General features: G+C 43.2%; 1 protein-coding gene across 3 annotated transcripts in view; it reads left to right on the plus strand.

Annotated features, from left to right (window-relative positions):
* adamts6 (ADAM metallopeptidase with thrombospondin type 1 motif, 6) overlaps positions 1-3,839 on the plus strand; it is a 49,790-nt gene extending 45,951 nt beyond the window's left edge. For all 3 annotated transcript variants that reach the window (XM_031875151.1, XM_031875152.1, XM_031875153.1), the window contains exon 25: positions 997-3,839. In XM_031875151.1, coding sequence (XP_031731011.1) covers positions 997-1,106 — 110 coding nt within the window. In that variant the 3' untranslated portion in view covers positions 1,107-3,839. The remainder of the gene's footprint in view (positions 1-996) is intronic.
* The last annotated feature ends 8,327 nt before the right edge of the window (positions 3,840-12,166 follow it).

Raw genomic sequence — 12,166 nt, forward strand, 5'->3', positions numbered from 1 at the left:
TCTAAGGCAGATGTGAATACCTACTGTGCTGCGCTGTGCACTGCTTTCACACAGAGCCCCTCTTGAGAAGGTTATAAACTGTCTCTATCTTCATCCTCACTGTTCTGCTATGACCTAAACACGCTTGGATGACACACTCCTCTACACTTTGCCAGCCACATTAATCTTTCCAGTGAGGTTGGCCGCTGGTCAAAGCGAAACAGCTCAACCCTCCATATACACTTACACATGATGGATGGCCATTCGGATGCATAGAGAAGGGCCTTTCGATTAGCCTGAATGGAAAACGTGAGCAGCGTTTACAGGCTGGCTAATGGGATTAGCTGTAGGCTAATTGTTCCTTTACGGACAGCAGTGAGGCAATGTCTCGTTTCATTTGGCTCTGCGGAGGCAGGGGCCAAAGCCTAATAAGGGAAGACACTCTGATCGTGATAAGGCATTTAGAGCACTGCCTGTCCACCATCCAGCAAGCAGTTTGTGTGTGTGTGTGTGTGTGTGTGTGCATGGTAGGGATGGCAGGAAGCCCAGTTAGCGAACAGGGCCAGAATCTGTCTCAGCTTCAGCCTCTGCGTCCAAGTATAGTTGCAGAGTTTGAGTGTGTTGAGGCCTCGCGGAGCAGGTTGGCCCCGTCTGTTCCTCTCATGTCTTCTGGGAGTCACAGCGATCAGCTTCCCATTTTCAAAATAACTCAGAAACTCATTTAAAAGCACCGTTCTGAAGGTATTTCCAGAATCCTTAAAGACTAATTATAAGGTTTCAAGGATAATTTATCGTCATTATGCAACTCAAGGTCGCACAACGAAATGCAGTTGTTGCTCTTCTTGCTGAACAACGAAAACATGACGAACAACAAATCAGTAGTGCAAAAAAACAACATTCTCTGAGCAATACGGCCGACATCTTAACATAAAAAATGTCATCCTTTCAAGAAAACTCAGAAAGCTAATCTGATAATTCTTCACTCTTTTCCCAAAACTATCTGTTTTCTGTGTCCAGAGTGCAAAGATGTCAACAAAGTGGCCTACTGCCCGCTGGTGCTGAAGTTCAAGTTCTGCAGCCGTGCTTACTTCAGGCAGATGTGCTGCAAGACCTGCCAGGGACACTGACACCTCTGAGAGTGAAGCAGAGACAACGGCTAGAAAGAAGATGGAGGGAGGCTGATGTAGCGCTGCAAAGGGAGAGAGGAAGAGAAACAGGGCAGACTGAGAAAGAAAACCCCGAAACCTCCGGACACGTGGAAGGCAGAGTAAGGGTTCCCCTGTTTATCACACCTGGTCCTCCGGCCCTCCGTCGTGGTGGAGTCTCAAACCACTGCTCAGCCCCCGACGCTGACACAAACTGATTTTGTCACTTCTGTGAAGTGGAACTTTGGAAGATTATTCGTTGGTGTTATTTTTATTATAATAATAATTATCGATATCATTGTTAGTCTTCCTTCGTGTTTGTTGTTTTTAATTAATCCAAAGTGCTGGACACGTCGCTCGCAGAGGATGCTACCCCCAGAGACGGATGGAGGGGAGGACTCCTCGCTAGAAGATGGAGGGGGGGTGGTGGGAGTCGGAAGTGTCGGGCTCCCGTCTCTGGGACGACTGTGATGGTGCTATCGGCAGGCAGACCTTTGGCTTCGGTGCACTTTTTCCGTGTCAATACTTTTTGCCAATTTTACCGCTCAGATCCGGTGTACTGTATATTTATTGTACAATTCCAAACAGAGCCGAGATATCGTCAGATAGTAGCCGACTGTCACGGAAGGGAATGTAACGTGATGGAATTCATATTCAACGTCTCTGTGCTGGAATGAAAGTATTACACACCGTAACATACGTTAAACCCTTATATACTGTAAGGATCTGTATATTATATATGATGTTAATCCAGGACCAGAAACTACGGCGAGGTTATAGGAGGATGTTTGAATCACCTTTTCTTTCCCCAGACGGGTGCCTTAGTTCCTAACACTTGCATAAAGTTCACCCCAGTGTCAGTGATCATGAAGACGTTGTCAGACGGTGCCACATGAAACACTATCACCCAACTGGCCTTTACCAAACATCCCACTGAGGAGCTCTCAGTTCACTTTTGAAGGATTCATCTTGAAGGAGCATATTCTACGAAGCGGTTTGTTCAGTGGAGTCACTATTTCTTTATCTTTCAGGCTGGATGATTATTTAAACAGAAGTTGTCATATTTTTGTATTTAAGAAGCAAGCAGAGACCCTCATTGTTTCAGCGCTGATGAGGAATAGTTTACATTCGAGAGTTTGACGAGAAGACCCCTCTCACGTCTGTACTGTCAATATGAAGCTTTAGCCAGCGGGCTTAGCTTAGCATAAAGACTGGAAACAGGTGGAAACAGCTAGCGTTGCTTTGTCCAAGCGTAAAAAACATCAACCTACCAGCACCTCTAAAACTCTCAGCTTCTTTCTAATGTCTTTTAATACGTCCAAAAGCATGAGAAGTTGAAGACGAAATCACAAATTGTGGCATTCGCTGCTGATTCTGACTGTCTTCAGTTCAGCAGGAGGTTTTACGCTTTTGTTTTTTTTGGTCAGGATTGAAAAACCAACATATGGATTTTAAAGTGGCTAGGTGTTCCCCCTTGTTTCCAGTGTTTATGCTAAGCTAAGCTAACTGTCTCCTGAGTGTGGTTTTATTTTTGGTCAACAAACATGAGAGTTATGTCAAACTTATCGTCTAAATCTCAGCAAGAACATTAATATGCATGTTTCCCAAAATGTCTTAACTATTCCTTTGAGTAAGGGGCCAGTGCTAAATATACACACACATTATGAATATGTTGCCAGACCACGTTTTCAGTTAAAGTTACCCCCTCGTCCTCTCATCATCCTTCAGTAACAAAGACTCAACTCAATGGTGCTTTTCCCCTCTTGTATTTTGCTTTGTTCTTTCCATGGTGTATTGTGTTTACCTCTTCTTTTCCTCCCGCTCGGCTCCGAGGGTTACGGCCTTCCCAGGCTTCTGGTGCTATCAAGTGGGTGCTTCCATTCAACCCTCCAGTGTGCTTAAAAGTGAGGCTGGATCCAAACAATATGAAATAATATCCTTGTCAATATCTGTGTTGGTAAATGCTGGTCATGTTATTGTTTTTGTTTGTATCGGTTTATACCTCACACTGGGAATTTCCATTGTTAACCGTGTTTTGTGTGGACACTCGCCCGGTTGTAGCCGACCGACCCAGGTGACAGTTCCTGCTGGTGTCGTGGGGTTGTGAAAGGGAACGTCTCCATCACACACACACTCGTTATGGAGCTACAGAAGGACTCTGAGAAAACCCTGAAAGACAATTAAGGAGTGTGCAAGAATCTCATCGAAGCTGTTAACAACTCATTTCTAATTTTGCTGCTGCTACTTTTTTTTTGTAGCCACCTTCAGTATGACGATGTCGAGCAGATTTTAATCGGTTACCAAACCTCGAGTGAGGCCGGTGGGAAGGGACGGTGGATGCTGAGAAGCGTTTGAAATCAATTCAAACTGCTTGGACTAACTCATCTACTGGCTGCGGGATACGAAGCCTCCAGATATCAAAAAGAGAAGTGAAATCACTCAAACTGGTACTCATTGCTGTGAACTTGGATGTTTGAATGTCACATTGCTTATACCTGTACCTAAAGTGCAAGATAAATGAAAAGCATCATGTGATTAGTTGCGTATATTTTATATTCAGTATTAATGTTGGTACACTGTTACTAATTTTTTTTTTTTTTTCAAATGTAAATTATATGCTAATTTATTGCGTTGTCTCACTTGTACATTTATTTCACTGCATGCAAACTGAACTTTAGCATAGTGAACAAAAAATGCAGTGATGCAGCCCCTTCACCAGCCCCCCCCCCCCCCCTCCTTTTTTTTAAAAAGTAGATACAATAAAAAAAAGAGCAGCTTTTAAAGAGACTCATTGGATTCGTTATTTTCCGCCGTTAGTCAAAACACATCAAAACATGTCTGCGCAACATTTCTAGTGATGTGCACAGTGATGCCTGTGAGAGGGAAGAAAAGCTCCGCGTAACACTGAGGATGAAGTGAGAGGTGTCGGTGCCAGGCTGGATGCTCCGTTCTCACAGGCTTTAGGAGACTCTTGTCCTTTCACTCAACTCTTGGAAAGCACCCACAGCATGAGAACAGCTCATGGCATCACACCAAGGATACCCGGTACCAACCGCTGAAGAAGTCCATTCATTCGCTGCCCGAGTTTAAGGTGGCAGAACCGGAGAAGGAGGGCAACGTTTTGTAAAAGCCATTTATTTTTTTTGTCCTTAATCGACCTAACTCCTGCATCATCATCTGAGATTCAAACAATAAACGTCAGTGTCGACACACCATTCTGAACTGTCCCCGCTCTGTTGCCATGGCTTTGGGTTCGGCTCTCTCCTTCCTCTCATTTCGGGCCTCAAGTGTCTGGATTCACTCTTTGGGGAACTGCCGAGGTTTCCACTCTCCTTGGTAATTAATTCCAAATAAACAGTAAACTAGCCCACTTGGCTGGGAAACGCCAACGTCTCCTTCTAATCCAACAGTGTCCAATTACAGAGGGAGACAGATGGCCTGTTTGGTCTAATGTAACCAGTTTAGAATACCTGTACGTCTGGCCCGGCTTCTGTCTCCGCGCGCTGGCCCGTCTGTGATTACATTAGTGCTAACCTGCAGAGCTGAGGGCGACCAGGAGAGGTGATGGAGTTCATCTGCAGATGACCTGACCGTCCCGAGGTGGCTACCTTCACACGAAACTTTCACACACATATTCGCACATACGCCGACGATAGCTCATTGTAGATGAAACATACAAACAAAAGGTTTTCTTTTGGATACTGTGCGTGTGCACTCAGCCAAGAGGCCTCAAGATGATCGAGTTCGTGACAACACATGATGCCTCGCAGCTGTATTGATTTTGATCAGTGAATGATCCAGACAGTTTGAGTAATGAAAGTAGATTTGTGGTTTCAGCACTGTAACGAAAGTGGTACACTGAAATAAAGCTGCATATGTTTTCCAAAATATGTGGATGTAATCCTGAAAAGATGTACTTGTGTCATTGATTTTACCAACATAACTGAGTGCAAACGTTTCCCCTGTTGTGAAACAGCTTTCACTCTAACACAGGAGGGCTAATTAAAGTGAATGGTGCAACACACGGTGGCTAAGAAGCTACGATAGCGTCACTTCGGTTCTCCATCCGCTCAAAGATCAGCAATGTCAAGACAGGGTTGCTATTGGTCAACGCCTCAAATTCAAAGTTGACCTTAATGTGAAAAAATGTGCACAGATTGCTGGTGTGAGCAGGTCTTTAAACTGTAAACAGTAATGCACAATCAGAATGACCACAGAAACGTACTGTAACCCTCTTATTCCACTGTGTTGGCTTTATTAGTCGAGGTGATAATATTAGTCTCCCTGACACGTCCCATGTGTATTTGACTGAATACGTGACAAGGTGATTTCCCAGTGCACAGAGCTCACAGGCTGCTTATGATAAGAGGTGTAGAGAGGATAGGGAACACATTTCTCCTCTTCTGCAGGATTAAGCACTTCAAATGGAAACTACTGACAGTGAGAGAAGCCATTGCTGTCGCTTATCAGCCATTAAATATTCCCCACAGGCTGCATGACAAAACAAAGGTGTGCAAAATGCGCCGATGATGCGGTACTAAGAATCCAGCAGGACGCACGGGAACTGAAGGAAACCTGCACAAAATTGCTCAAATGTTAAAATCAGCATCTAATGGAACTGCCACGTTTTAAGTTTGAGTCTCTCAGGTGGTAGTCATCGGCTCCCAAAAAGACATGTGCTATTACTCTTGGCCGTGGTCCTGAGGACAACTCATAGCCCTCGACCTAAAGAAAGTGGCTGTTGTATTTCCCTAGCTGGGAGGTGTGAGGATTAGCATAGCGACTAACAACATAGCTCTCTTCAGCGTTTATCATCCTAACCAAAGTCGCTGTGGTACCGCGGTGTCGTCGATGAGAGCTTGAAGCGCTTTTGGACACTTTTGAACACAGTGCAGCAGGACAAACGGCTCCAGATGGTGTGGGTGGAGACAGCATGCATGGACCCGAGGTGGGGTGGGGTGGTGGGGGGGTCCTGACAGGCAGGAATGCTGGCCTGGGGATGGGAAGGTCACGGCTGCAGCACCTGCTATCTACTGGGCTCTGCTTGGGCTCTGTCCCGTTAAGCCCCGCTGCTCTTTCCCACAGCTGAGGCCCAGATTGAACCTTCCGAGGACAATATCAAAGCCCTGAAGGGCACATGGCTGCAGAGGAGAGGGCAGCAGACACCCCGTCACATAAACCGGGAGGATGTGTGGATTTCTCTTTTTTTACCTTCACACCTTCAAAGATGAGAAGAGAAACGCTTCAGCTGTGCAACCGTGGCCTCTTTCAAAGCTGCTTTTCTTCCAGTGTCAAGAGCTGTGCACTTTCCTTATCAGCTGTGAACCAAACGCACAACTGTGCATACGGATGCTATGACCCAAACATTTTTGTGCATTTATAAACAGGACAGTTCCTGAGTGAGCTCTCTTAAGAGCCCAGTCACAACAAGTGACACATTGAAATGCAATTGCTCGATGGTGCAAAATCCCCTTCCATTATAGAAATGCGAAGTTAGAGACGTTGTTTATGTCTCCGGTAGCGGCAGCGACCACTCAATCACCGTGTAGCCCCGCCATAGAGCATCCCCTGCTTTATGGTCTGTTTGACTCTAAATGGACCATAATGTACTAAATGAACATCATGCTGTATTGAAGAAGACTTGAAACTAGAGATTGAGACCATAAACTCATGTTTACAATGTTTACTGAGGTAATAAATCAAGAGAGCAGTAGAGTCATTTTCTCATAGACTTCTATACGACCAGAGGAGTCGCCCCCTGATGGTCATTAGAGAGAATGCAGGGGGTGTGTGTTTTTTTTATCAGCGGGAGCATCTTCTTTTCTACTTGTTCCCAATAAGGAGAGAGCAGCCGCCTATAGAGCACTAATAAACGCTGCATCCACCGGTTTTTTTGTGCTTTTATCGCCTTACACCATGACTCCGACGGATCGTCCTCTTTGCTCTAAGCGGTAACAAGCTCATCCATACAAAGTATGAGGGCAAGCATCTTCCGGTTGGTGCTCACGATGAAACAACTATGTAAAACAAATAGATAGTTGCCCAAATAGATATTAAAAAGCCAAAGAGTGCTGCTAGTCTAGTTTGTGTATGACAAAATAGTGATGGAAGTAGTTGTGTGAAGAAAGGAAAACTAAAGCTTACGTAATAAGCGTACTTTCTCACCTCTGCACACGTAGACAACCGCTGCATGAAACGGGCGTACTTGTCAAAGTACGTGAGGGAGCTTCAAGAATACCGAAGCCTTAAATCTTCAGGTTCTGTATGGGTAGCAGTTCAGCAGGTAGCTGGGTCACCTTTAAAGGATTTGTTCCTATACTGTCCTCTGTCAGCAAGAACGACAGCAGATAAATGGATTAAGTGTATAAAAAATCAATAGCCAATCCCTTTGGCCAATGGAGTAAAGCCATGAGCTTGTGCTTGGTTGTGGATGAGGATGGATTCCACTGTGTGTGTGTGTGTGTGTGTGTGTGCGTGTGAGTGTCACCATTTGGGGAGATGGTGCTCTTGAACGGCACACTCTACGTACAGCATACTTAAGGACCTACTCTCTCTCTGCAGAACATTATGAAATCCATCAAGAATGAATTACGTCGTGATTCAGCCTCTTCTGCTGCTACCGCCCAGAGCTAATAAATGGCAGCAAGCTAATGAGGACAAATGATAATGGGGCCATAGCGGCATTACAGGAAACTACAGGGCTCACGGTTATTACTCTGTTCGGTTACATTGTAATGCTGCGTCTGTCTCTGTTTCATCGCCCACATGTCCTTCACTCTCGACAGGGAGAAGGTGAATCTTTGTATAAACGCATCTAGAGGAGTCACATTGAAGGTTTGACAGCAACCTTGACGGCCCGCCGTAATGTGAAACCCTCTACAAGATCTATTCTTTTCGGAGCTTGTAGCTGTAATTATGTTCCGCGCTAACAATGTGTTTTATGGAGGAATAATTCATCCTATTTTATAGTGTGTGTTGGTTGTCCTTAATGTAATCTCTCTGCACTTTCATTACAATGAAAAAGTGTCCGTAAAGGCAAAATGATCTGCTTGCAAGCAATTTTATTAATTGAGATTCATCAATCAATCAATTGCACGCCAAAGACAACAAAGTCCTATTTCAAGTGTAGGTCAATTGATGGAGTTGTCCTTGTCTTTAGGATATTAAAATAGCAAGACAACAGAGAAGTGACACAACTCTGCTTTAAGGTCACGTTGAAACAAAAAGCTGACTCTATATCGTGTCTCTGAGAATTCATCGTAACTCTCTTTATACTCTGCTGTTATTTTTATGTCTAAATACGAGATGCACAAGAAAGGCAATGACATTGTTCATAACATACTATATATACAGTATGTATACTATATACATATACTTTTACTAAACAAATAAAAGGTTAAACAAATAAATATATTTATAAATATAATCAAAGCAAATTAAACATTAGATATTAAAGCCACTACGAGGAATTTTGTGTTGATTCTGTCGGTCCCTGTGGACTAAAGTGGTAGTGTTTTTGAGCACCAGTCTCTTTAGAAAACCTCTCATGTTACTGCAGCAGGGTCTGACAGTCTGCCCCTCTCAGTCCTGGTTCTGGTTCTCCCGTGCCTCCCTTCCCTCCAGCGGGTCCAGCAATACGTCTTGGGTCTCCAGCAGCATGGTGTCGGTGTTGGCTCCCAGAGAGGAGAAGCTCTGATCCTGGAGGAGGAGGAGGAGGAGGAGGAGACGCTGCTGCTGCCGGGAGCTGAGCTCTCCTCCTCCCTCCGGAGATCTGACTGCAGGTTGAAGGCGGTAGCTAAGTCGGATCTGGGTCTGTCCACGGTGGACCGGTCTCTGCTGGAGTCTGAGCTGAAGGAGCTTCTGGTGATGATTTCATCTGATTTAGTGCTGAATCCGACCCGGTGGCACCGATAACGAGCACTAACTATATATAAAAATAGCCAATTTTCTTGCTGACTGTCTTGTTTAGTTATGTAGTTCATATAAAAGCATCAGGGTTAAACTGAGACTGTTTCATAACCAGTTAAAAGTCCCTCACAGTAACTTTAACTTGATAACAGTGATAGTTTACATTGTTGATTTAGCTATTTTCATTTGTGTACTGTCCCTTTAATACGTGTTGTGGTAACAGCCAATCAGTTCAGCTGTAGCGCCGCATACTGGAGAGTAAGAGGAAAAATAGAAAGAGAATATAAATAGAAACCTAATAGAAACTAGCAACAGATACGTTGAAATGAGTGAGAAGAGAGAGAAAATAAGTGTAAAGAAGCAACTAAGTTTTGTTTTTTCCACATTGGAGGATTTGGTCGTTGCTGGATTCTACTTCCGGTTGAGTTTTAAACAAAGATCCGGTGAGTCACCGGAGTGTTCTCCCCCATTAGCATGCTATTACCTTGGTTTTCAAGCTAAATGTGGTGCCGAAATTGCCAGTAGCTATTACAAAATATGTAAGACTGAAACATATTTTGTGTGTATTTTACTGCTGTACAACCAAGGTTTTATTGTGAGGATCACACCGGAAGTTGGAGAACAAAGATGGCGGGCCACCCGGAGGACAAATCAGGTAGGACAACTACGAGATCAATTTACACTTCAAACGATAAAGACAGTGATTGACACACCTGGTTCGTGGTAGGACTCAACCTTTAGCTAGTACTTTGCCCCAACAAGCAGTGGAAGTAACTCATGTAAAGGACTAAGTCAGTATGTTTTAAGAAGCATATTTTGATGATGATAGAAATAATATCGAGAATCGCGACATGAAATTTAAATTTTGTCCCATGCCTTGTGTTAAGTATTTACTAATGTAACTTTTAGGAGTGGTAAATATCTGGAATTAACAGTTGAATTGAGGCACAACGACTTCAATGAAGAGGCCACAAAAGTCAGGGTTGGTTAACTGCCATTACTGGCTATTTATTAAATAGCATTTAATAAAACTGTAAAAGAAAGAACTAGGAGAGGAGACATGGAAGTAATTAGGGTCCATCCTCTGGGAACAATGAATGTCTGTACAAACTTTTGTGGCAATCCATTTTTAAAGATGCACAGTAGACATTTCACTGGATAAATTGAAAAGATTTGAATTGCTAGTGGTGTCAGATTAACAGTCAGAGGATTACCAAAGTTATTAGGATTTATTCTCTGGGAGTCATGAATATTTGTACCAAATTTTATGACAATCCATCCAATGGTTGTTGGTGGAGCGACCGAGCCTCACGGCCTAAAGCCATCATTGATAAAACCATAATGACCAAATTTAATAATAAAACATTATAATATTAATATTACTGCACAGATTATGTGACTGGTTGGCATTGTCATCCACATTTAATCCAAACCACATTATATCTCACCAAAACTCAATATTATACTAATAATCTCTTACGATATGGACTCGACCATAAATGGAAACATTTCAACCAGGAGTTGGATAACAACGGCCTTCCATGTAACTCAATGCTAAATATTCTTTCAGCTTGAGGTGGAAGTATTTCTGAGGTTTGCTTTTTTTGAGTTTAACCTTGTACTTAGTTGTAGTCCTGGGCTTAATTTGTTGTTTACACTAGTTTCCTTCTGTGTGAAGAGAAATAGCATTCATTCCCGATCAGTCTGTCCAACTGCTGTGGTATTGGAACTTTCACGGGCAGGCCTGGCTTGGACCTCATGCTTGGAAGACGTAGAGGAATGAATATGCTATTGTTAATGTCCAGAGCTCTGCACCATTTTCTTCTTCTTCTTCTTCTTCTTCTGGCATCTCTCTGGCTCACCTCTGCACCGACATCTCCTCTTCACGGTGTGTTCGAGTAGCCTTCACTATGATCTGCAGAACATAAGAGCAGCAGGAGAGCGTGCATTGCTCTACTTATTTTTTAGTATGTTCTTCCAAGTGTGCATGCTAATATAGCTGTGCAGTATAATGTGAGAGAAGAGAAAAAGAAGAAGTGGTGTCATGTAAGAAAAATAAGCTTTTATAATAGCTCTTAAATATGATCAGTGACATAAGGACATTTATCCAAGTGAAGCATATTAAAGGAGAAGGGGGCCCTGATTCAGCTCAGTTTAAAGGATAGCTTCACATTTTTCCGAGTCTTAAAACAATACCTACATGTCCATATGTACATTTAAAGAGCTTCTGGTGACTGCAAGTCTTCCTCCTGTCCGAACTGGCTGTGAAGAGATCTCTTCTTAACTTTCTCCATGTTTTGCTCTTGTAACATGAAGGCAGTATTCCAATGGTTTACCTCTCAATCGTCAACAAAAGATAAAATAATAATACGCTGTGTTAGCTTTCCACAGTTGTTAAATCCTGTCTCATACCATTATAAACCACTGTGCAGAGATTTGGCTTCTGATCAGCCTTCAAACACACAGATCTGTTACTCAAACTGGACTTCTGTGGGTTATTTCTGTGTCTTCTGTTTCTTTTGTATTCACAAACTAAACTTCAGGATTAGCAAACAAACATTTTGGGATCACAAACAAAACTGTTGGATTTGCAATCAAATTATGATTCGATTTTAAAATCAAAAATGTATTTTATTTGACACAAAATCAAACCCAATAGACATCCTGGATTGTATTTCATGACTTACTGGTACCTAAACCAAACAATGTAGTACTTGTGAGTGATTATTAGGATATCTTCCATCTTGATATTTAGTAGTTAATGTCTTCTTGGTGTTACTATCCAATCACTGCAGCTCAGCAGGGAAACAAAATGGGAATTTGACCAACCATCAACCATGAAAATGTGCAGCGCCTGTCCAAACCATCTTCTCTCTTTGATCTCGCAAACTCATCAATATCCACGAGCTCTCTTTTTCTTCTTCTTCTGCATATTCGGTCCATCGCACCCGGGGGAATTGTCCGTGGAGGGTGAGGACTCACGGCCACACAGCTCAGGGGTCAGACCTGTGGGCTATCTCACACATCTCACACAGCCGTCATGTCAAATTCCTTGTATGTTCAACATACCATGGCAATAAACGGTTCTGATTCTGATCCAACACTTGAGTTACGGCAGCCAAGGGGGCCGCTTA

The sequence above is a fragment of the Anarrhichthys ocellatus genome, unplaced genomic scaffold (genome assembly GCF_004355925.1).
Source record: "Anarrhichthys ocellatus isolate YVR2014 unplaced genomic scaffold, GSC_Weel_1.0 scaffold87, whole genome shotgun sequence".
Lineage (NCBI taxonomy): Eukaryota > Metazoa > Chordata > Actinopteri > Perciformes > Anarhichadidae > Anarrhichthys > Anarrhichthys ocellatus.